The sequence below is a fragment of the Capricornis sumatraensis genome, chromosome 12, assembly GCF_032405125.1.
Source record: "Capricornis sumatraensis isolate serow.1 chromosome 12, serow.2, whole genome shotgun sequence".
In the NCBI taxonomy this organism is placed as follows: Eukaryota; Metazoa; Chordata; class Mammalia; order Artiodactyla; family Bovidae; genus Capricornis; species Capricornis sumatraensis.
The window spans coordinates 30,904,952-30,931,547 of NC_091080.1; the positions used below are offsets into that span (position 1 = coordinate 30,904,952).

Here is a 26,596-nt window from a genome sequence, read left to right on the forward strand (position 1 = left end):
CGGGAATGGCGGAGGAGTGGGGCGGAAACGGCCCTAGTGGACGGGCGGCGCACGCGCATTGGGCCGCCAGCGCCCCGCCCCCCTTGTCAGTTTCCCCTCCTCCTCCTCCTCCTCCACCACCCTCCCGGAAGTGCAGCCGCCCTCGCGCCCACCAGCGGCCACCCCCTGCGGCAGGCCCCGCCCCGTCGGCCCCGCCCCCCGACTCTCCGCCCCGTCCCTCCGGTGGTGGCGCCGGGTTGCAGCGCCGGTCGTGGCGGTTTCGTTGCCCGAAGCCGGGAGCGCGGAGTCGTCCCCGGGGGAGGCGGCCAGGCTATGATCGCGGGTCCCCGGCCTCCCGCTCCGGCCAAACAGAGTCTCTGTCTCAGCTGGTGCCCGCGCTCGAGCGGTCGTCTCAGCCCAATCCCTCGGCTCAGTTGGCGGCGGCGCCCCCGGCGCGCCCCCTCCTCCGATGGCGGCAGAGATCCAGCCCAAGCCGCTGACCCGCAAGCCGATCCTGCTGCAGCGGGTCGAGGGCTCTCAGGACGTGGTGAACATGGCCGTGATCGTGCCCAAGGAGGAGGGTGTCATCAGTGTCTCGGAGGACAGGTGAGAACCGCTGCCCCCTCGGCCGCGAGCAGGGGCGGGACAGGCCGGCGGTCCCCGAAAGCCCGCTTCTGGGGCCGTGCCTCCACGTCGGCGCGAGGGCGAGAGCGCTCGTCCAAGTTTTTATTCTGATGCGCATCCTGCTGGTGCGGGTGTCTAGCCGCGCAGTCACCGCCGCTGCGTGGCTCCGGGACGCGGAACCGGGACGGCGGCATTCTGTTGGGGCTTGCCCGGGTGGCGTCCGCCGGGGCCAGGGTGTTCTTGGACTAGCGGTGCGCCGGCCACTGGACCTTGGTCCAGCCCTGAGGACAGTGGAGGGAGAGGGAGGCGCTGCCCGGCCCTGCAGGTGTGTGCGTGGGGAGGATGCTCAGAGCTCTTCTGTAAGATAACTAAGGGGTTTTGAGAACTCTGGTACAGTTCTGAAGGCTCCAGGCTGAGGAAAGCAAATGCCACTCCCTTCGCCCAGACATTCTCACCGAATCCAGATCTCCCAGACATCTTCCACTGAATTCAATAAATATTGCAAGTTGTGAAGAGTATCTGGGCTTCTGCCCAGAAGGATAGCTGACTTCTCTCCTTTGCCCTCTTTAAGCTCAAGGGGAAGCTCCTAGAACTTTTGGAGGGATCACTGCTGCAAATAGCTCTGGAGTTCCTTCCCTTTGCTGGCTTCCTTACTTTTTTTTTGCCTAATTTTGCTTAATTTGCAGAAGTAGAGCCAGTTGTTCTGCCTGTAGTGTTCTCCCATGTTTTTTAGACAGTGGCGTTTTTTTGTTTGTTTGAACTTAATGTCCTTTAATATGCAAAGATTATGCAGATGAAGCTCATTTCCAGAGGAATGAAGCTTGAATATAGTAGTAATAGTTTTGATCTGGAATTGTTGCTTTTATAGTATCAACTGGTATTCTACAAAATGTCATATTGTAGAGGTATATGACAAGGAGCTTTAGCCTTTAAATGGTAGATAGGTTTTCTTAATGTAAGTTAACATTGTACTGAGGTAAAACATATTTCTTCTTGGTGACTTGTAAAATTTCAGGCAAAGAAAAGTGAAGCAACAATGTGTTCATACCGTCTTTATGGTCATTTCAGTGCTTTGCATGCAGAGTGGTCTCAGAAAATGTGCCTGACAGATCTATTCATATCATAGATTCTTCAGTATAATTAGGATGATTACATATTAATGTCATATTTTTGTCTACATCGTACGCCATAAGATGGCCAAATGATTCCTGATTCACCTCCTATACAGATCCAAGGGGAAATACTGTAAACATACACCAATGGCAAGCAGTCTGCTAAGAACAGAAGAAATTCATGGGCTGTAATGGAATATATGGATGTAGAAACCACTTGAAATTCACAGAGAAAGCTTAAGAGTGTTTAATTTTTCCACAGAGGCAAAATTCTACTGAAGAGGATGCTTCTGGACCTAGAAATTCTTTGTCACAGAATTGTGCTTTTTTAAAAGAGAATATATTGATAGACGTCACTTTCCCTTTCTTTAACTACTAGAGATGAAACTGCTCATTCTGACTGCTGTAGGAAATTCATAAGTTTGTTGAATCAAGTAGGAGAGGGAGAAAGGTAATTAAAACCTAAGTGGCTTTAGTATTAGTTTTGGAACTTTCTACTTTGGAAGTAGAAGTTAGTTTTCTTTTTTTTAAGTGTTCAAAGGGATCTTAGAGATTATTTGCTATAACACCTTCATTTTACGGTTGAGAAAATTTAAGCCAGAGAATCTACCTGCCCAAATTCATGTTCCTGGTGGTGAAATCAAGCTTGGCTCCTAGTTTCTGATTTCCATGTCACTGTTTATACTAAAGGAAACGACTTTAGTTGGGGTACGTTTTAGAGTATTTGGAGACTCTGAAGTAGCATATATGAAAGAAAGTGAAGATACGTTTCATTTGATTATGGGACAAAATGGCTATAGTGTTTAGCTATATATTAACTTTTACTTTCTCAGTTTACAATGTAATAGAAAATATTTTATAATGTAGTTAGTGTTAAAATAAGTAAGTCTAGGATTTTTCTTGATGTATTTTCTTATTACTCAGGTCAACAAGTCCGTGTTTCTGTAGGTCATATAGTCACATGTGACAAGAACTTTGTTAGAGCTCAGTTTCAATTATGGCTTCCATTAAAAGAGAACTGATCTGTATTCTTTCTTTTCAAAAGCTGGTGTCACTGTCATTTGACGTAATAGTAAAGATATGAAGATAGAATATTGGATTTTCATCAAAACCTACCAAGCCATTTCCATTTACCACTTCAGCTAGACTCTGGTAGTTTTCATTCCTGAACTGTAAGGTTAAACCACAAAATAATGTCCTAGTTCTGAATGACAGTGTCTCATAAGTCCTTTTGAAACCTTGGTTTTCCTTTTTGACCTCTGATTCCTAATAGCCTTTATGATATCTTTGAAAGCAACATTTTCTATCTTTTTAAACAATGTTATTGGTGCTTCTTGTCCATTTATCTTCTCCGTGAATTCCCTAAGGTGCCATATGTCTTACTCATTGTAATATCTTAAGGTCTAGTATGGTGGCTGGCACATAGTAGGCCCTCAATGAACATATATCGATACCTGATCTTTTTGTTGTTCCTGAAAGCACATCTTAATTATTGTAGACATTTCATCGATATTTGTTTGAAACCAAACCATTCTGTGTGGACAAATGTTTGGAAAAGGATTGGACTGGATGGCCTTGAAAGATGCCTTAAGGCACTTCCCTGGTGATCCAGTGGATACGACTCCGAGCTTCCACTGTAGAGGGTACAGGTTTAATCTGACTGGATGCCACACAGACCAGCCCAGAGTTTTTAAAAACATGAAGAAAAGGTGCCTTAAAATTTTGAAAGACCATGCATTGTTCATTCATTGCGTCAACAAACATTTAAATGCCTTTATTGTGTTCCATGCACATGTGTATACTTCACTGGTGAAAATGACAAGGTCCTTTCAAGGTGCTCATAGTTTAGTGGGGCGTGGGTGTGTGTGTGGAATTTTAGAAGAAAATAAAACCACAAACTCCAAGATTTAGTTCTGAAAAGAGAATTTTTACCTGAGGAAGAATAGCTGGGTTTTACAGCCCTTCTTGTTCCTTAAATTTTACTTCCTTTGGAAGATTCTTTTGTTTGGGCTGTAATACCATTTTCACCCTAAGTCTGCTGTCCATCATGGGTTGATAATATTCTAATCTTCAGGACCAAGAGTGGCTGAAAACCCTTATTCTCATTTCATCTGAGCACAGTTAAAACAGCTTGCATCTTTACTTCATACCAAGGGAGAAAACACAAGGGAACTGAAGAAATATAAAAATGGGATTTCCCTGGTGGTCTGGTGGTTGAGACCCGGCACTTTCACTGCCGTGGCCTGTGATCAGTCCCTGTTAGGGAACTCTCACAAGCTGCAGCCAAAAAAAAAAAAAAAAAAAAGGAAGAAGAGATAAAAGCAATCTGACTTACAAGTATAGATTTCTGCTCTCATAAAATAGAGTTTGTTCTCAGAACTCACTGGCCTTATCTGAGCCTGTCTTTGCTTTGGTTGTTGCTAGATTCCATCTCAAAAGGATATGCCCAACTTGGGTCCATTGGGCTCCTCATTTCCCAGCTTCTGTCTGGACTGTCTTTTCTGAGTGAGTGTCATTTTAACATGCTTTGCTTAGGAGTTTCCTCCCAGACATTTTGGCTGCATTTTGATCAAGACCACTCTCTAGCTTGCAGCTTACCAGGGTGTGTCCAGTGGAGCCTCTTCAGGTATTAAAAGCTAGAAGAGACTGCTCCAGGTGGTACCCAGCCCAGTCCAGACCTTTATCTTTGTAAGTTCTTTATATGCATATCTTCACACAAGTCAACAATCTTAGCATTCACACTGGGCAGTAACTCTAGGTAGTTACTATTTAACAGTTATAGGGAATTGTTCCTTCACTAGGAGTGTATACCCATGCAATGGGTAAAAGTGGGTCAGATTTTTATCTTATATAAGGAGATGTGTTGAAGAGGGGATACCACCCAGTGGGGTTGTTGAAGAATCTCCTCTGCTTGTAATGGTTAGAAAAGAGACCAAGGAACTCTCCTCCAGATGGGTATTGCAGCATGAATAGTTCATGTGAGAAAGCAAGGGTGTTGTAAGGGGCATTCTAGCTCAACGGGGAAGAAAAATCTCCCCATGCATTGAGAAGCACTAGAATGGACTGGTTAAGAATGTAGTCAGGACTCAGTTGCTTGGTTGTGTCTGACTCTTTGTGACCTGATGGACTTGAACCTGCCAGGCTCCATCAGGTAGCTTGAATTCAGAACTCAGCTCTGAGTGTCACACTTTGAGGAATCTGGAAAATTAGTGTCTCCAGAGGAGTAATTATGATAGCAAACATTCTAGAAATGAGAAAAGAAGAGAAGCAAAAGGCAAGATACACCCAACTGAATGCAGAGTTCCAGAGAAGAGCAAGAAGAGATTAGAAAGTCTTCTTTAGTGTACAGTGCAAAGAAATAGAGGAAAACAATAGAAGGGGGAAGACGAGAGATGTCTTCAAGAGAATTGGATATATCAAGGGAACATTTCATGCAAGGATGGGCACAATAAAGGACAGAAACAATAAGGACCTAACAGAAGCAGAAGATATGAAGAAGCGGTGGCAAGAATACACAGAAGAACTATTGGAAAAGGTCTTAATGACCTGGATAACTACAATAGTGTGGTCACTCACCTAGAGCCAGACATCTTGGAGTGTGAAGTCAAGTGGGCCTTTGGAGGTGAAGGGATTCCAGCTGAGCTATTTCAAATCCTAAAAGATGGTGTTGTGAAAGTACTGCACTCAGTATGCCAGCAAACTTGGAACTCTCAGCAGTGGCCACAGGACTGGAAAAGGTAATTTTTCATTCCAATCCCAAAGAAGGGCAATGTCAAACAGTGTTCCAACTGCCGCACAATTGTGCTCATTTCACAGGCTATGAAGGTAGTGCTCAAAATCCTTTAAGCTAGGCTTCAGCAGTATGTGAACCGAGAACTTCTGATGTCTAAGCTGGATTTAGAAAAGGCAGAGGAACCAGAAACCAAATTGCTAATGGCTTAGAAACCAAATTGCTATGATCTGTCCACTGGATCATAGAAAAGGCAGCAAGGGAATTCCAGAAAAACATCTACTTGTGCTTCATTGACTATGCTAAAGCCTTTGACTGTGTGGATCACAACAAACTGTGGGAAATTCTTAAAGAGATGGGAATACCAGACCACCTTACCTGTTTCCTGAGAAGCCTGTATGCAGATCAAGAAGCAACAGAACCAGACATGAAGCAATGGACTGGTTCAAAATTGGGAAAGGAGTTCATCCAGGCTGTATATATTGACACCCTGCTTGTTTAACTTACATGGGGAGCACAACATGCAAAATGCTGGGCTGAATGAATCAGAATCTGGAATCAAGATTGCCGGGAGAACCGCCAGCAACCTCAGATATGCAGATGACACCACTCTAATGGCAGAAGGTAAAGAGCAACTAAAGAGCTTCTTGATGAAGGTGAAAGAGGAGAGTGAAAATGCTTGTTTAAAACTCGGCATTCAAAAAACTAATATGATGGCATCCAGACCTTGGAAGGAAAGCTGTGACAAACCTAGACAACATGTTAAAAAGCAGAGAGAGCACTTTGCCAGCAAAGGTCTGTCTAGTTAAAGCTGTGGTTTTTCAAGTTCGAATGTGAGAGTTGGACCATAGAGAAGGCTGAGCGCCAAAGAATTGATGGTTTGAAACTGTGGTGCTGGAGAAGACTCTTGAGAGTCCCTTGGACAGCATGGAGATCAAACCAGACAATCCTAAAGGAAATCAGTCCTGAATATTCATTGGAAGGACTGCTGCTGAAGCTGAAGCTCCAATACTTTGGACACCTGATAGGAAGAACTGACTCTGGAAAAGACCATGATGCTGTGAAAGATTGAAGGCCGGAGGAGAAGGGGACAGCAGAGTATGAGATGGTTGGATGGCATCACCAACTCAATGGGCATGAGTTTGAAACAAACTCTGGGAGATGGTGAAGGACAGGGAAGCCTGGCGTGCTGCGGTCCATGGGGTTGCAGAGAGCCAGACAAGGCTTAGAGGCTGAACAACAACCACAAACATTCCTAAAACCTCTGAGTGACAGAATTTGAAACTCTTCTCTGGATAAAAGGCCTGAGGGTGTGGTGGTAGGGTGTGATGGAGAAGGCTGTGGGGACAGGCCTGCGGGGGATGAGGGTAATTGGGAGGGACAGTGGAGAACTGCCACCTTGTATGCCGCTTGATTAAGGACCAGTTTAGGAACATCATTATCTGTGTTCTCTGTCAGTCCTAAGGGGTTAGGACCATATGGTGGGTAACAGGGAGTCGTATTTTATCTCAGTGGACCTGTCCTCCAGCGCCATCGTGTCGTTCAGTCGCTCAGTTGTATCCGACTCTCTGCGACCCCATGGACTGCAGCGCGCCAGGCTTGCGTCCTTCACTGTCCCAGAGGAGATAGCCAGTTTGTATATGTTCATTGAATGAACTGATGCAATGGCTGATCTATCAGTTGTTTGGAATGGAATGGGCCTGAGGAGGTGGTGTGTTTCCTGAAGTAAAGATATGTAAGTTGAACCTGAGAGAAGCTGGAAAGAAAGTGAAATTGTTAGTCACTCAGTTGTGTCCAACTCTGCGAACCCGTGGACTGGATCTCACCAGGCTCCTCTATCCACGGAATTCTCCGGGTAAGAATACTGGAGTGGGTAGCCCTTCCCTTTTCTAGGGGATCTTCTCGTCCCAGGGACCGGACCCAGGTCTCCTGCATTGCAGGCAGCTTCTTTACCACCTGAGCCACCAGAGAGAAGGTTAGCAGCTTACTTTGGGACGGACTAATGTCACACCAAGGAATAGGAGTGGGAAAGGGGTGAATTAGAGAGCTTTAGGATTTGAAAAAGTCTTTAAGGCCTTTTTTCCCCCAACTCTGAACTACTCTAAGAGGCCATGAGTACTTGACTGTTTCTTTTTTATATTGGAGTATAGTTGATTTACAATGTTGTGTTAGTTTCTGCTGTACAGCAAAGTGATTCGTATACGTATACATATATCCTCTCCTTTTTAGATTCTCTTCCTAATGGGTCATTATTGAGTAGAGTTCCTTGTGCCATTAAACAGAGGCTTGACACACTCAAAAATAAAAAAAAGTTTCAGTTCAGTTCAGAGGCTCAGTCATGGGCGACTCTTTGTGACCCCATGGACTGCAGTACGCCAGGCTTCCCTGTCCATCACCAACTCCTGGAGCTTGCTTAAACTCATGTCCATCGAGTCAGTGATGCCATCCAACCATCTCATCCTCTGTCATCCCCTTCTCCTGCCAGTAGCAGTAGGTTCTTATTAGTTATATGTTTTATATATAGTAATATGTATGTATCAGTCCCAGCCTCCCAATTTATCCCTCCTCCCCTCCCCGCCTTAGTAGATAAGATTGTTGTCTGCATCTGTGATTCCGTTTCTGATTTTAAGTGGGTTCATTTGTGACTGTTTCTTGAAAAGATAATGTTAAAATATCATTTGTAAATCCTCACACTGTTGGCTCATACATTGATTCTTTTCAATGTGAAATTGTACTGTCTTGGTCCTCTAGTTGAAACCGTTAGTTTCATTTAATACATTGGCTCAGTTAGTTGAGCTCATGGTATTTTATGTACCATGCATTTTATAACACTTGAATTAAAATTTTTCGAATGCAAATCAACATTTTTCCCAATGTGCAAACATAGTTCTGAAAGTTGAGGACTTTCTGGAATGATGGTGTGAGGTCTCTAAAGTTGACAAAATTGGAAGCCATCTGAATTGTTTTTTAGTTTGACTAAAAAGGTCTCTCATCAAAGCTGTGGTTTTTCCAGTGGTCATGTGTGGATGTGAGAGTTGGGCTATAAAGAAAGCTGAGTGCCAAAGAATTGATGCTTTTGAACTGTGGTGTTGGAGAAGATTCTTGAGAGTCCCTTGGACTGCAAGGAGATCCAACCAGTCCATCCTAAAGGAAATCAGTCCTGAATATTCATTGGAAGGATTGATGTTGAAGCTGAAACTCCAATAGTTTGGCCACCTGATGCAAAGAACTGGCTCATTTGAAAAGACCCTGATGCTGGGAAAGATTGAGGGTGGAAGGAGAAGGGGACGACAAAGGATGAGATGGTTTGATGGCATCACCGACTCAGTGGACATGAGTTTGAGCAAGCTCCCGGAGTTGGTGATGGACAGGGTGGCCTGGTGTGCTGCAGTCCATGGGGTCGCAAAGAGTTGGACACGACTGAGTGACTAAACAGAAACTTCTTTTTGAGTATGTCGGGCCTCTGTTTAATGCCAGAAAATTAGTAAACTTTCAGCTGTGCACCAGAGACTCATCACTTGCTGCTAGTAATTGCTGGTTTCAAGGTCCCCAAATGGGAATCTGCCCCATATGATTTTGAAAATGAGACCTTTACCCTGAATTCAGAGCATGTGGCAGTCTTCATGCCAGCAGATCTGTCTGAAAACAGGCTGCCTCTGGGTCTCTAAAGGTCAAAATACAGATTGACTTTTTAAAATATTTTAAAAATTTTAATTGGAGGATAATTACTTCACAGTGTTGTTGGTTTCTGCCATAGAACAACAGGGATCACCCTTAAGTTCATGTATTTCCCTTCCCTTTTGAGCCTCCCTCTCAACTCCCATAGATTTGACTTTTAAAGAAAAGATCACTATGGGAAAGCTGCTCAAGGAGGTTCACTAAGGAGGCTCAGCTTCCAGTGATCCCTGAACTCCTGATGGTTCTGAATTTCCTACTTAATTTACATGATTAATGCAGATTCTATCCAGCGCCTAAAGATCTTAATCAGGGTACATTCATCTGGATATCACAAGATAAGGGGAGATGTTTTGAGAGACAGTTCTGATGCTCCTAAAATGAAGCATCTGGGATTGTGAGATCCCAGCCAGCTATCTTGTATTTCAAGTGTTACTAAACTTACTTTGAAAAAAGAAAAACAGGCTTTAAAAAATCATAGGGCAGTAGCAGTCAGATGAGACTTTGGAGAGCTGACCTTTTTCCAAGCAAACGAAATCAAAACTTTAAAAATGGAAAAACTGGTTTTTCCTTGCACAGCGTCTTCCCCTGGCTTAGTTTTCACTGTGAATTTGGCTTTGAGAGGGAGAGCTTTTCTGTTTGTTGTTGAAAGCCATTTTGGTGTCATTAAAAAGTAACAGCTTTGGAGAAATTAAAACAGTACCATTTAGAAGTCAGTAATAAATTGTGATTTAAGACTATTTTAAATATTGATCTATTGACACCTGGAACCCTAAATTGAAAAGTGAAAGTGTTAGTTGCTTAGTCTTGTCCAACTCTTTGTGACCCCATGGACCCTCCAGCCAGCCAGGTTCTTCTGTCCATGTAATTCTCCAGACAAGAATACTGGTGTGAGTAGCCATTCCCTTCTCCAGGGGATCTTCCCGATCCAGGGATCCAAACCAGGTCTCTTGCATTCCAGGCGGATTCTTTACATTCGAGCCCCCACTCTAAAGTGAGTTATATGCAGAATTACTTACCTGAAAAGAAAATGTCCATCAAGCCAAACTTTTTTTTTTTTCTCAACTACAGTATCGGAATTGATCTCTGGTTCCTCTGCCTTTTCTAAATCCAGTTTGAATATCTGGAAGTTCCTGGTTCACATACTGTTGAAGTCTAGTTTGTAGCATTTTGAGTATTACTTTGACCAGAGATCAAATTGCCACCATCCACTGGATCATAGAAAAAGCAAGAGAATTCCAGAAATACATCTGCTAAAGCCTTTGACTGTGTGGGTCACAATAAACTATGGAAAATTCTTAAAAAGAGATGGGAATACCAGACCACCGTACCTGCCTCCTGAGAAATCTGTATGCAGGTCAAGAAGCAACAGTTAAAACTGGACATGGAACAATAGACTGGTTCCAGATAGGGAAAGGAATACGTCAAGGCTGTATATTGTCACCCTGCTTATTTAACTTATATGCAGAGTGCATCATGTGAAATGCCAGGCTGGGTGAAGCATTAGAATCAAGATTGCCGGGAGAAATATCAATAACCTCAGATATGCAGATGACACCACCCTAATGGCAGAAAGTGAAGAGGAACTAAAAAGCCTCTTGATGAAAGTGAAAGAGGAGAGTGAAAAAGCTGGCTTAAACCTCAACATTCAAAAAACGAAGGTCATGGCATCCAGTCCCATCACTTCATGGCAAATAGATGGGGAAACAATGGAAACAGTGACAGGCTTAATTTTCTTGGGCTCCAAAATCACTGCAGATGGTGACTGCAGTCATGAAATTAAAAGATGCTTGCTCCTTGGAAGAAAAGCTATGACCAACCTAGGCAGCATATTAAGGAGCAGAGACATTACTTTGCTGACAAAGGTCCATCTAGTCAAAGCTATGGTTTTTCTGGTAGTCATGTGTGGATGCGAGAATTGGACTATAAAGAAAGCTGAGCGCCAAAAAATTGATGCTTTTGAACTGTGGTGTGGGGAAGACTCTTGAGAGCCTCTTGGATGGCAAGGAGATCAAACCAGTCCATCCTAAAGGAAATCAGTCCTGAATATTCATTGGAAGGACTGATGCTGAAGCTGAAACTCCAATCCTTAGGCCACCTGATGCAAAGAACTGACTCCTTGGAAAGACCCTGATGCTGGGAAAGATTCAAGGCGGGAGGAGGAGGAGTCGACAGAGGATAAGATGCTTGGATGGCATCACTGACTCGGTGGACATGAGTTTGAGTAAACTCCGGGAATTGGTAATGGACAGGGAAGCCTGGCGTGCTGCAGTCCATGGGCTCACGAAGAGTCAGACATGACTGAGGGACTGAACTGAACTGAAAAACTGTTTCAGAGGTGTAGGCAACAAATAAGACCAAAAAGGAGAACAAAGTCCTCTACTTGTCTCTTGACAGGGAGTGCTGTTTGTGCTCTCATGTGTCTTTAATTTAAGGAATCTTGGAAAAGAACTGAGACTGGGAGTCTGATCCCTGCTGAACCCTGCATTGACCTTGGGCACCTGGCATTTCAACACTGTAAACATTAGTTCCCTTCTAGCAAAGGAGAATGCAGCCTGGCTGTGATTATGGCACTGTGATGACCCCACATCCGGGTGAGACAAATGTAAAGTCTCCGCACCTCTACGGTCCTAAAACCTGGAGCTGGAGAAAGTGTTCAGAGGGGGCAGACTTGCCACGGGCTTTGGGAGGTGGTGTAAAATGATGCTTTCCGGAGTCTTTGGCTAGCAGCCGTCCTTTATTCCTGGATGAAATATTAAAGAGGCGTCTGTTTTGTATCGATGCCTAATACCTAGTTGAACTGGATTCTCTACATTCTAATTTCCAGATGAATCCTGCAGTTTGAAATATCAGTAGTAAACAGTTTAATCCTTCAGTATGAAATATCAGTACTAAACAGTTTAGCTCTGAGTGGTTTTCTGGGCTCTAAGTCAGGTCCTGAATTGCCTAGAGTAATGCTTTTGAAACTTTTTGGACCATAAATCATAGCAAGAAGTACATTTGGCATTTGCTACTGGAGATTCACATACAGGGACATATAACACACATGTATAACCGGGACAAAAGTTTGGTTAAATGGTGTCCTTTCATTGTGACACGCACACTGATATTTTGTTTTGTCGTAGCCGTCATAAAATCCTAGTTGTGACTCATGCAAATGATTTCATGACTCAGAATGGATTGAAAACAACAGTTTTTTTTTTTTCTTTAAACTTTTTTTTTGTATTGTGGTATAGCCGATTTGTGATAGTTTCCGGTGAACAGTGAAGGGATTCAGCTATAGATATACACATATCCATTCTTCCCCAGGCTCCTATCCCATCCGGGCAGCCACATAAAATTGAGAAACTGTTGGAAGTTCTGTACCCTCTATGTCTGTGTGTAGTTTTGGTTTTCTAGGAGATGGAAATACATTACGTTCAACTCAGGGACATTTACCCACCAGCCTACCTCACCCCTGACCTGTCTTGCTTTTCTGAATTTCCATAGATTAGAGAATTGACCTTGTCTCATTGGAAGCCTCCGGGTCAAGAGATAACTAACTAAGCCCTTTCAGCTGAGAGCCAAAGAGAGTTCAGAAGAAACCAGGAGTGCAGCAGATTGAACAGCTATTGAAGTAGTTGTGTTTTGGTTTCCTGTGATGTGTTCATTTATTACTGAGTTAGGACTTAGAAATGATACATCGCATCCAAGTTATGAAAGTCAGTTAGTAGCCTCTTTATATGACTGACTGTACTTTTCTTTTTAGCTGGGTGGATATCCCTGTAATATGGAGCTATTGGGGGATCTTATGTGTTTTCTACTAGTTATTAAATTTTTAATCTTTTCCTCAGTTTCTAAGGATTAACTTATATTTTAAGTAATTATAATAATAATCCCTCTGAAGGGTGTTTATATTTTAAGTAAAGATAATATAACTATAGTAAAGAATAATCGCTCATATATCTCTCAGCACAGACTGTGTTGTATGTATTTCCCTCTAGCAGTTTTCCTAATGTAACTTTCAAAAATAGGACTGTAATCGTACACTTTTCTGTTCTTGTCCCCTACTTAAAATTGTGCCACCAAGTCCCTAGTCTTTAATCATTTTAAGTGGCTGTATATCTTTCCTTCAGTATTCACCCATATTTATTGAATGCTTATACTATATGAATTTGCTCCTGGAACTCATCATGAACAAGACATCCTACTTTCAAGGTACTGATTACTAGTGGGGATAGCACTGACGATTCCATCCCCTACTGTTGGCTGTTTATTTTCAGCTTTTTAGATGTTACGATGAACATTGTTGTGCGTGTAGCTGTTTTTCCTTCCAGGTTTTGGATGATTTCTTTAGGACTAATTGTAAGAAGATTGCCATACTGCTTTCTGAAAGGCTTATGCCAGTTTATAATTACAGTGACATAGGAAGTATTAGTTTTCCAAATCTGACCAGCCACTGGTATTATTATTTAAAATTTTTTGGGGGAGGAGGTTTAATTGGGAGATTGGGATAGACATATGCACACTGCTATATATATTATAGATAACTAATAAGAACCTACTGTACAACCCAGGGAATTCTATTCAGTACTCAATAATGACTTATATGGGAAAAGAATCTAAAAGAGTGAATATATGTGTGCGTGTAACTGACTCACCTTGCTGTACCCCTGAAACTAACACAACATTGTAAATCAACTGTACTCCAATAAAAATTTTAAAAATAAACAATTTCTTCACAATTTACTTAATAAATTATGGCACTTCATTGATGTTTAATTTGCATATTTGGACTGACTTGTGAATATTTTTCTGTTTGCTTTTTACTTGTTAATTTTTCCTTTTGTGAATTGTCTGTTCCTGACCTCTGTTTCTCCTGGTTCTCCTGAAAATTTTTTGTTTTTTATATATATAGATAATATTTTATAGATATAGTAAGAATACTAACCGTATCTCTGTTATATATCCAGATATGTCTTATACTGTACTGTTAGCCTTTTAATTTTTTAATATAGAAAATGTTCACTCTTTAGTTTAACCATCTATCCTTTTCTTAAATTGAAATTTCTTCCATCATTCCTAATTCTTTACCCAGAGATTAATTAAATATTCATCTTTCATCCTAGTCATAATTTGGTGACAGTATAACTTTTTGATGTTTCTTCTTTTGTATGTTTCATCCGCATGGCTTATTTATTTTACCACTAGAGATTTGTATCTCTTAATCTCCTTCACCTAATTCCACCCTCCCCACTCCCTTACACTTTTAATTATTATAGCTAATGAATTATTCTTGACTCTGCCATTAAAAATATGTATAATAATAGCTGGACTCTCTTTGGCTTGGTCTGCGAGTTAATGGGAAAAGCATCATTTGGCTCTTTTCCAAACTTTGCGATTTCAGAGTCTCTTTCTGCATCTGAGAATAATGATTCCTCTCAGGATTGTTGGGAGGTTTACACGAGATGATATTCCTGTAGCACCTGGCATTGTACTTGGAGCATAGATGGTACTCAGTACAAGTTAGTTTTATTTTTTACTTATAGTACCATCATGCCTGTTGTCATGGTTTCATTAAGGCTTGACTATTTTAAGAATCGCCTTGAATACACGAAAGTGGGGCTGTGGAATTCTTGTTGGTTTGCTTTCTTATGGTTGAGTCCCTTTATCTTTTCTCTAGATGAATCAAGGTGGGGTTACTCTTGTCATCTTTTTACTGCCACTTCCCAAACTTGTTCTCCCTGAAAGTCAGGGGTCAGGGGAGGTGTGTGGCTGGTGGGTGGCGGTCCTGTGTTCTCTTTTGCAAACTTCTCTCTCTCTCCATTTGCCATCTTGTTCTGAAATGGTGTGTTCACTGCCTCCATTGGCCTCCTGGGGGGCAAGGGCAATGTATCCTGGGTCTTCCATGGGGAGTATTGGGTTGGCCAAAAACTTTGTTTGGGCTTCTCCGTAGATGGTGCAGAAAAACCCAAATGAACTTTTTGGCCAACCCAATATATTAAGGTGGTGGTTTAGTCTCTCCATCGTGTCCAACTGTTTTGCAACCCCATAGACTGAGTGTGGCTGGCCAGGTTTCCTCTATCCATGGGATTTTCAAGGCAAGAATACTGGAGTGGGTTGCCATGTCCTCCTCCAGGGGATTTCCCCAACCCAGGGATCATACCTGCATCTCCTGCATTGGCAGGTGGAAACTTTACCAACTGAGCCACCCAGGAAGCCCGATATATTGCAGTAGGAATGAAATTTTAACTACCCCCAGTTTAGCTGTCCTCCACCGGAAGACTGGACATTATAATTTGGCAACTGGTGGGCTGAGGTCCACCCTCAAACAGATTTTGTCTGTATATGCTACATTTTTAGAAGTTTGAATTGGTAGCCAAGTTTGAAAAATCTGGATTTCACATACAAGTCCAGCTTGTTGGCTTCTCTTGACAAATGAGAAGATGTAGCCGGAAGTCCCCCTCCTGTAAATCCCTGCTCTGCCCACTTGGCCCTGAGAGGCCATGCCCACGCTACCCCTGCTGCCTGCTGGCAGGAAGACAGCACATGGTAAGCAGAGAGCTTTTTTGGCTTCCTCTGAGTCTGAAAGGTATACTTCCCCTTTTATGGAGTCAGTGGTTAGAGGGTTTGTTTTTGTTTTTGTTTTTGTTTTTCCAGTATTTAGAAGAAAGGAGAAATTGAAAGATAACCAAAATGCCTATATTTCTAAAAAATTAGGTGGGGGTGGAGGGAGATAATTAAGATGCCTTTATAAGAGAACCTGATGTTGCACACAGTAAATAAATGTGTAAGTAAAGACAAGTATTAGGAAATTAGGTGTGGCAACCTACCCTTTCTGGACGCCTTGTAACAAGTGTTTGGGGTCAGGGACCCAGGTCCCAGAAGCCTGGGTTTGACTCAGTAAGCTTAATTAAACTTTATTTTGGGGCTTCCCTGCTGGCTCAGTAGTAGAGAATCCACGTGCCAACGCAGGAGACACAAGTTCGATCCCTGTTCCAGGAATGTCTCACATGCCGGGAAGCAGCTAAGCGCGTCAGCCACAGCTGTTGAACCTGTGCTCTAGAGCCCAGGAGCTGCTGCTCCTGAAGCCCATGGCTGTGGGCATTTCTGCTGCTGCTGCTAAGTCGCTTCAGGCGTGCCCGACTCTATGCGACCCCATAGACGGCAGCCCACCAGGCTCCCCTGTCCCTGAGATTCTCCAAGCAAGAACAGTGGAGTGGGTTGCCATTTCCTTCTCCAGTGGGCATTTCTGCTTTAGCGACTGAAAATTTTTCTCTTGTAGAGCTGCTCTAGGAATTAGCGATGCTCCCTGGGGCCCCCTCCTTCTCTCCTGACAGCTGCGTTCCCTCAGCTCACTCTAAATGTAAACATACTCACAGGCATGGACATTTTTCTGATTACCTTACATTCTGGGATGCTCATCACTGTGTTTCTCAAGGCCTCCAGCTCAGGACTTAGAATGTGGTAGGCAAAACTGGGGCCGTAGAGGCTTGTGTCGTATGTTATTTTACAGTGAGGCCTCCCCCAGTTTATAGGTGGTGGTTTACTCACTAAGTCGTGTCGGACTCTTGCGGCCCCATGGACTGAAGCCCACCAGGCTCCTCTGTCCATGGGATTTCCCAGGCAAGAATACTGGAATGGTTTGCCATTTGCTTCTCCAGAGGATCTTCCTGACTCAGGGATTGAACCTGTGTTTCCTGTATCTTCTGCATTGCAGGCAGATTCTTCACCCGCTGAGTCATCAGGGAAATCCCTGGTTTATAGGGCTCACTCTGAAACTAGCTGTCAGGTAGCACTAGTGGTAAAGAACCCTCCTGCCAGTGCAGGAGAAGTAAGAGATTTGGGTTCTATCCCTAGGTTGGGAAGATCCCCTGGAGGAAGAAATGGCAACCCACTCCAGTATTCTTGCCTGGAGAATCCCATGGACTGAGGAGTCTGGTGGGTTACAGTCTGTCCATAGGGTCGCACACAGTCGGACATGACTGAAGTGACTTAGGACACACGTACGCAAATGGTGGAGTGTTTTACATTTTTTTTGGTACTGTGAACGGAAATCAACCTGGCAGGAGGCTCAGGTATCTTGCAGAATCCAAGGACAGGGATGGATTCGGGCCTTAGGAAGGGAACTAAGGACTGGAGCCTCGCTGCTGCTCATGGGTTGGTTTGTGTCTGCTTCATTCTTTTCTCTTGCTCACTCTGGCTTCCTGAGTTTCTTACTTGGTCCACATGGCTGTCAGCTGCTCCCGAGTTTTACATGTTATAGCCTAGATGAGCAAAGAGAGATGCTGTCAGGCTCCCAGGCCCAGTTCCAGAATTCCTGGGGAAGGGACTTACTGGTCCCCAGCCAGGTCATCTGTCCATTCTAGGATTGTGCCCAGAAGCAGAGCCCTGCTGCAGGAATGTAGAAGTCACCGCTGCAGCCTGCGGATGGGGAGTAGAGGGCAGGTCTCAGCAAAGAGGGGCTTCCCAGGTGGCTCAGTGGTAAAGAAACCGCCTGCCAATGCCCTAGCTGCGGGTTTGATCCCTGGGTCCTGAAGAGTAGGAAATGGCCACCCACTCCAGTATTCATGCTTGGAAAATTCCAGAGGAAGTCTGGTGGGCTCTAGTCCATAGGGTCGCAAAGAATCGGACAAGATTAAGCTTGCACATGCACGCTCAGCTAGAGATGTAAGGTCAGCAATCCAGCATGTGCCCACCGCTTGGGTGGAGCAGGGTGGGTGGGGTTGTTGCCCTGGTAGCCGCAGAATGATGAACTCAGACTCTTGCTTTTCTCATGATTTTCACTGCCCTCTTTCCCTTGAGGTCTGCTCATGTATACAGCCCTTGACACTTTCAGGTAGACATTTCTCCTCACTGCTTCATTGGCTGATTTGACATGTTGACTGCTGCTTTCCTCTAGTGAATATAAAGTGAGGGCTGGGTAGACATTTCACAACTAGTGCTGAGCACAAAGCTATTGTTATTTGAGAAATTTCAGCACTGGTGAGTGGACCCCATGTGGTGACCATATTTCTAAACTCCAAAACACATGGCAATGTAAAAGATTTTTTTCCTGCTGGATGAGTATAGATAGATGGATGAATGTATATGGCTGGATCGAGGAATACGTATCGATAGATCAGTGAATATATATATATATGTAGATAGATAAACAATACATTTTGTTATACATTTAGCGAACTGAAATTCAAAGAATGGCTTGAAACCAGACTGCTGAGCACATAAGGACACTGTCTTTATCCTATTTCAGGGAGGAGGCTGAAAAAACTCCAGGATATTAATGGTAAGGAATAATAGTTTACGTTTACTGAGTACCTGCCATGTGCCGGGCCCTGTGTTCAGCCCTCTCTCAGCCTTTTCTTATCTAACCCTCCAAATGATTTTAGGAAGCTAGTATTTCACTCTTAGTTGAAAGATAGGGATCAGATGCAGCCGAGAAGCAGCAGAATGGGGATGTGCATGCCCCTAGTTCCTTGGAACCCACAGCCCTGTCATGCATCCTCCCTGAGCTACACGAGCCCTCAGAGCTGTAGAGGGGCCAGCGAGGAGCCTCCACGGACATCACAGCAGGCTGAACTTGGTTTTTCAGAGGAAAAGCTAGCAGATCAGTCAACAAGTGACAATGCAAATTAAGTGAAAAGAGGGCAGACATCCTTTTTCCATCTGTGCGATGCCTTCTTCATCTGCTCTAAGTATGGGTATTACAAAACTGTCGATATAACTAGGAATGATATCAGGAAGAGCTATGCATTTCCTGGTGGACAGCAGGGTCTGTGAATGATGAGGGCCTTTGGGGCTCCGTGGGTGTGTTTATAGGCTGATCCGTCTCACATAACCAGACCTCTGGAGATCGGTGGTCCTTGTCTCTCTTCGTCCTGCCATCTCAGCCTGTGGCTTTCATCCTACGGTTGCCCCATGATTGAAGACAGTTCTCTGGCTTTCAGTGTCACATGTGGTCATAAATCGATCACAAGGCCACCTAGCTGCAGGGGAGGATGGTGCATTTGTTTATTCATTGATTGATTTTTAACACTTTTTTTTTTTTTTTCTTTTTGGTCATGCCACATGGTATGCAGAATTTTAGCTTCCTGACCAGGAATTGAACCTGCACACTTTGCATTGGAAGTGCAGAGTTAACCACTGGACCACCAGGGAAGTACCAACACTTCGACAAATTTGGATAGTGGGAAGACAAATAACTACTGTGATCTCAAATGAGACCGTTGTCTAGGCAAACCACGCTGTACTCCTTGAACCAGTGTGGACTTTAAGCTTGGGAATAGCCTTGTCCTCATGTGGGCTCCATTTGAATTTTGTAGCCTGTTCAACTGATGACAACTCCTCCTCCTCCTCCTCCAGCTCTGCCCCTTCTGCTTAAAGCACTGCAGGACTGCCTTTGCTGCTTGGAACAGCTTCCCAGATTGGCCAAATGCGGGAATCTAAATCCTAGTATGAGGATTAGAAATCTGTGGTTTCTTAAAGTCATGGGTATAGGCCAGGGACTTTTATGCTTTATTGTTGTTGTTTAGTTGCTCAGTTTAGTTCAGTCACTCAGTCGTGTCCGACTCTTTGCGACCCCATGAATCGCAGCACACCAGGCCTCCCTGTCCATCACCAACTCCCGGAGTTCAGTCAAACTCACGTCCATCAAGTCGGTGATGCCATCCAGCCATCTCATCCTCTGTCGTCCCCTTCTCCTGCCCCCAATCCCTGCCAGCATCAGAGTCTTTTCCAATGAGTCAACTCTTCGCATGAGGTGGCCAAAGTACTGGAGTTTCAGCTTCAGCATCATTCCTTCCAAAGAAATCCAAGGGTTGATCTCCTTCAGAATGGACTGGTTGGATCTCCTTGCAGTCCAAGGGACTCTCAAGTTTAGTCTTCTCCAACACCACAGTTCAAAAGCATCAATTCTTCGGCGCTCAGGTTTTTTCACAGTCCAACTCTCACATCCATACATGATCACTGGAAAAACCATAGCCTTGACTAGATGAACCTTTGTTGGCAAAGTAATGTCTCTGCTTTTCAATATGCTATCTAGGTTGGTCATAACTTTCCTTCCAAGGAGTAAGTGTCTTTTAATTTCATGGCTGGAGTCACCATCTGCAGTGATTTTGGAGCCCCCAAAAGTAAAGTCTGACACTGTTTCCACTGTTTTCCCCATCTATTTCTCATGAAGTCATGGGACCATGATCTTCGTTTTCTGAATGTTGAGCTTTAAGCCAACTTTTTCGCTCTCTTTTACTTTCATCAAGAGGCTTTTTAGTTCCTCTTCACTTTCTGCCATACGGGTGGTGTCATCTGCATATCTGAGGTTATTGATATTTCTCCTGGCAATCTTGATTCCAGCTTCTTCCAGCCCAGCGTTTCTCATGATGTACTCTGCATAGAAGTTAAAGGTATTTCATTGGTCATGGACCACCCTCATGTCCATCAGTTATTCTGGCAAACAGGAAGACCATCAGGAAGTTTCCCCAATTCTTGTAGGCCTTTTAGAACCAACTGAACTCATTCATTTGCTCTTCTCATTTAGAATCAGATATTGAACTGCTGGAAGAATTTGTAATTGTCCAACCAGTGGATGCTCTCTCACATAAACAGTTGTAGTGTGTTTTCTACTAATATGTTTTTTAAAATTTATTTTCTATTGGGATATAGTAGATTTCCAATCTTGTGTTAGTTTCGAGTATATAGCAGAATGACTTGTTATGCTTATACATGCATCTGTTCTTTTTCAGATTCTTTTCCCATATAGGTTATTACAGAGTATTGAGTAGAGTTCTCTGTGCTATATTTGTTGATTATTTATTTTATATATAGTGCTGTGTGTTTGTTAGTTCCAGCCCCCTAATTTATTCCTCCTCTCCTCCAGCTTCCAAGATGACTTTTTTTCCCCCTCTTGGTACTCTATGAGTTTGTTCTTGACTTTGATTATAGCATAAACTGAGGCAATTCTCTTCTCACTATAAATCAAAAGCGCAAGGCAGAGACAAGAAAAGGCAATGTTGGATGGTAAAGAAAGCCAGATAGATCCTGAGTTGAATCCCAGCTCCTCCACTTACTAGCTGTGTGACTCATCTCGTCGAGGTTAAAATCATTTTTAAAATGTGTTGGTGTGGGGCTTCCCTGGTGGCTCAGTGGTGAGGAATCCACCTGCCAGTGTAGGAGATGCAGGTTCCATCCCTGATCCTAGAATATTCCACGTGCCATGGAGCAACCAAGCCCGTGTGCCACAACTATTGAGCCTGTGCTCCAGAGCCCAGGAGCCACAACTGCTGAAGCCAGTGCGCCCTGGAGCCCTTGTCCGGAACAAGAAAAACCGCAATAAGAAGCCTGCGCAGCGCAACTGAAAAGTAGCCCCTGCTTGCCATAACTGGAGAAAGCCTGGTGGCAGCAACGAACACCCAGCACAGCCAGAGATATTAATGAGCAAAGAAGAAATGTGGTAGGGCGCTCGTAATTATTAAAGTGCAGAAAGAGTTGTATGTAAAGGTTCTGGTGCATGATAGGATTTTTAGATGTTAGAAAATGCATTAACTCAGGGGTTTCCCTGGTGGTTCAGGGGTAAAGAATTCGTCTGTGATGCAGGAGAGACAGATTGAATCCCTGGGTTGGAAAGATCCCCTGGAGAAGGAAATGTCAATCCGTTCCAGTTTTCTTGCCTGGGAAATCCCATGGACAGAGGAGCCTGGTGGGCTACAGTCCCTGGGGTCGCAGAGTCAGACATGACTTAGCGATTAAGCAACAACAAGGGCTTCGACTCTACACTCTCAATGCAGGGGCATGGGTTTGATCCCTGGTCAGGGGACCAAGATCCTGCATGCTGCAACTAAGAGTTTGCATGCCACAACGACGATCAAAGATCCTGAGCGCTGCAGTGAAGACCCGGCACCGCCAAAATAAATAAGGAAAAATAGATATTGGGAAAAGAAAATGCGTTAATTCAATTGATATCTCCAGTTCAAAAATTTAGGAGATTTGGTGTTTAGCATAGTCTGAAGCATAGTGTCCGGCACATTACAAGCACTCAATAACTAACTCTGCATCAAGTTAATAACCCAAGAATTTGTGTAACTCTTTGTCAAAGTGGAGAAGAAATTCCCTAGGGGTAAAGTTGTTACTTCTGTTGTTTATTTATCTTCAGTTATACAGTTGGGTCAGGTATTATTATAACGGATTGTTTGGGAAACAAGCACTTTGTAAATGGTAGTTATTATCACGACCCAGAAACTGGATTCTAAAGCAGTAGAGCAGGAGATGCACGTGTCACTAGCAAACTGTCATTTGACCTTCTGTTAACAAAATATATCTTGTTTATGTCAGCGGAGTATGAGCAAGATGGTCACAACAGGCCTGTAGATGTGGTTTTGTAGTTAAGAGGACATGGAGCCCCTTTTGTATTTGGAATCATTTTGGTTAAAAAAAAATGCAAATAAATATAACTCACAGTATGCCACTGTATTTTCAATTTTTGGATAAAATTATTATATACTTCAGCTAACAAAATTGAGCTGTTTGCCAACATTGTCACTCTTAATTTATAATCCAGCGTACCTACCTGCATATAAAGTAGTAATTTTTCACCATTTAATGCTAGTGGTTGTTAGTTTCTTTCCCACTGAATGGACAAGATAATTTATCTTGCTCTAATAGTCTGTGGCAGAAAGCAGAAGCCCTGCAGTGCCAGTGTTCATGTAATTCAGTGACTTCAACTATGCGAAATGTAACTAAAACCTAGAAAATAAGTAAAAGTGACCTGTAGCAGTCAAAATGTGATACAGGAACCCTGCTCCCTACAATGTGTAAATTTTCTTCCTAGACATACCCTTTAGACACCTACTAATACACTGATATTATACTGAAATGTGTTAATATTTACTGAAATACCGTATTTCATTGACTTGAAGATCCACATTTTTTTTTTTTCTTTAAACGTCAGGATTAGTGGTTTCAAACAACAATTATTGTTTGCATAAGGTTCAGTGAGTTGGCTGGGGTGGTTGGTAGACCTGCCTGGACTTGTTTACATGACAGAAAGGCAGCAGCTAGAGAGAAGGGGAGCTCCAACCTGCAAGTACTTTTTCAGCTTCTGTTTGAGCCACGTTTGCTAATGTCTCACTGGCCAAAGCAAGTTACACAGTCAGGCCCAGGGTCAGGGAGTGGGGTAGTAGACTGCCTGTTGATGAAAAGGGCAGCCACACCACAGACTGTGGCCACAGACACTGAGATAGGAGGGGTTTCTGAGTGTATTTTTGCCAGCCATCTACCATCATATTGCAGTGAAATCATAGTTAGTGTTTTACCTTTCTCAGTCATAAATAATGTATCTGTGATTGATGATAGAGTTGATTAAATAGGGTATATATATTCAGTTTTTGATAGAAACAATTCATACTGAATGTCAGAATTTAAAATAATATAGAGGGACTTCCCTGGTGGTCCACTGATAAGGAATCTGCCTTCCAAGGCAGGGGACATGGGTTCGATCCCTGGTTGGGGAACTAAGATTCCACATGCTGCAGAGCAACTAAGCCTGAGTGCCACACGCCTGCAACACCTCAACTAGAGGGAAGTGTGTTTGCTGCTGTGAAGAGTCTGTGCACCACAATGAAAGATCCTGCAAGTTGTAACTAAAACCCAACGCAGCCAAAAATAAAATTAATTCATTAATTGAAGGGGCTTCCCAGGTAGTGCTAATGATAAAGAATCCACCTGCCAGTGCAAGAGACGCAAGAGATGTGGGTTCGATCCCTGGGTCTGGAGGTCCCCTGGAGTAGGAAATGTCACCCAGCTCCAGTATTCTTGCCTGGGAAATGCCATGGACAGAGGAGTCTGGTGGACAACAGTATATGGGGTCACAAACGGTCGGACACAACTGGGCGGTTAAGCACGCACATAGGAGTTAAAGTGCTTCCTCGTTCTCTTTTCCCCACATCTCAAATCCTAAAGGCATCCTCCAAGGACAGTTTGGTGTATATTTGCTGTGCTGGGCTGAACAGGGCCCACCCCCCCAAAGATGTATTTTTTATTTTATTTAGAAATATTTATTTTAAATTATTTGTTTGGCTGTGCCAGGTCTTAGTTGCCAGCACTCAGGATCTCTGATCTTTGTTGTGGCATGTGGGACTTTTTAGCTGTGGCATGCAGGGTCTAATTCCCTGACCAGGGATCGAACCCGCACTGGGAGTTCAAAGCCTTAGTTGCTGGACCACCAGGGAAGTTCCCATTTGAATTGGTTTAAACCACTAAGTTTGTTGTAGTGATTTGTTACAGCAGCAAATGCACATGTCTATTTAATTTTTTACTTTTAAAGAAATACTTGGTTATTGGCTAGAAATTCAAATAAAATGAAAGGGTAGAAAGTAAAATCCCCTGTTTTTCTTCATCAGCTATTCCTACTGTTAATAGTTTCTTATGCATTTACAAGACTTCAGGAGTAGCTGTATTCATTCTTTCCTTTTGATACAAATAAGATCATATCAGACATGCTTATTTCTTACTCTGCAGCTTGCTTATCTAATTATAGTCTTGGACATATTTTTGTATCAAAATGAGGTGATCTGCCTTATTCAGTACCATAGTATATCAGTCCCCTATTACAGAAGACTTATGTTTTTCTTTCTTTTGTTACAAACAATGCCGCAATGAAGGATCTTCAATAAATCTCATTGGCTGTTATCTAAAAATATAATTGCAAGCAATTAAATTACGACCTGGATGAATGTCACTTTGTGTGTGTGTTTATGCAAGTGCGTGCTGGAATAAGGGTGGGGAAATGTGTGATGGTGGTGATGGTTTGGTCACTAAGTCATGTCTGACTCTTGCAGCCCCAACTGTAACCCACCAGGCTCTTCTGTCCGTGGGATTTCCCAAGCAGGAATACTGGAGTGGGTGGCCATGTCCTTCTCTAGGGGAAATGTTTATCTTCCTGTTAAAATTTTTGCATATGTGTTATTTTAACTTTTTTTTTTTAAGTTGTGAAAAGGATCTAATACATAAATGTATAGTTAAAATGCACTATTGGAAAGGAAACACCCTTGTCAAGAAATTGAACATTTCTGACCAAAATTGAAAAAGACACGTGTCCCATTGTTCATTGCAGCACTATTTACAATAGCTAGAACATGGAAGCAACCTAGATGTCCACTGACAGATGAATGAATAAAGAAACTGTTACACATATACCCAATGGAATATTATTCAACCATGAAAAGGAATGCATTTGAGTCAGTTCTGATGAGGTGGATGAACAAAAACCTATTATAAAGAGTGAAGTGAGTCAGAAAGAGAAGGATAAATATCGTATCCTAACATATATATGGGGCTTCCCTGGTGGCTCAGAGGGTAAAGAGTCTGCCTGCAATGCAGAAGACCTGGGTTTGATTCCTGGGTCAGGAAGATCCCCTGGAGAAGGAAATGGCAACCCACTCCAGTACTCTTGCCTGTAAAATCCCATGGACAGAGAAGCCTGGTAGACTACAGTCTATGGGATTGCAAAGAGTCTGACACGACTGAGCAACTTCACTTTTCACTTCAACGCATATATACAGAATCTAGAAAAATGGTACTGAAGAATTTACTTACAGGGCAGCGATGGAGAAACAGACATTGAGAATAGACTTATGGACATGGGGAGAGGGGAGGGGAGGGTGAGATGTATGGAAAGAGTAACATGGAAACTTACATTACCATATGTAAAAATAGATAGCCAACAGGAATTTGCTGTATGGCTCAGGAAGCTCAAACAGGGGCTCTGTATCAACCTGGAATGGTGGGGTGGGACGGGAGATGGGAGGGAGGTTCAAAAGGGAGGGGATATATATATACATATATATATATATATATATATACATACATATATATATATATATATACATATATATATATATATATATACACACCTATGGCTGATTCATGTTGAGGTTTGACAGAAAACAACAAAATTCTGTAAAGCAATTATCCTTCAATAAAAAAAAAAAAAACTATAGAAAAAGAAATTGAACATTCCTGGCCTCTAGAAGGACCTTGTATGCCCTTTCCTGATTTACAGCCCCCAGAGGGAAACAGTATTCTGACTTTTATTACTGCCATTTACCTTAAGTAGAACTCTAACAAATTTGGCCATCTGGCTCTCAGAAAATTAGGATTGTGATCTAGAAAAGAATATATACATATATGTATAACTGAGTCACTTTGCTCTATACTTGAAACTAACACAACATTGTAAATTAACTATGCTGCTGTTGCTGTTAAGTCGCTTCAGTCATGTCTGCCACCCCACAGACGGCAGCCCACCAGGCTCCCCTGTCCCTGGGATTCTCCAGGCAAGAACACTGGAGTGGGTTGCCATTTCCTTCTCCAGTGCATGAAAGTGAAAAGTGAAAGTGAAGTCACTCAGTCGTGTTCGACTCTTCGCGACCCCATGGACTGCAGCCTACCAGGCTCCTCTATCCATGAGATTTTCCAGGCAAGAGTACCGGAGTGGGGTGCCAAAAAA

At 43.1% G+C, this 26,596-nt stretch overlaps 1 protein-coding gene across 1 annotated transcript in view; it reads left to right on the plus strand.

Annotated features, from left to right (window-relative positions):
• The first annotated feature begins 257 nt into the window (after positions 1-257).
• The window catches only part of WDFY2 (WD repeat and FYVE domain containing 2), a 174,531-nt gene continuing 148,192 nt past the window's right edge, over positions 258-26,596 (plus strand). Inside the window, exon 1 of the mRNA XM_068984542.1 lies at positions 258-585. Coding sequence (XP_068840643.1) covers positions 449-585 — 137 coding nt within the window. The 5' untranslated portion in view covers positions 258-448. The remainder of the gene's footprint in view (positions 586-26,596) is intronic.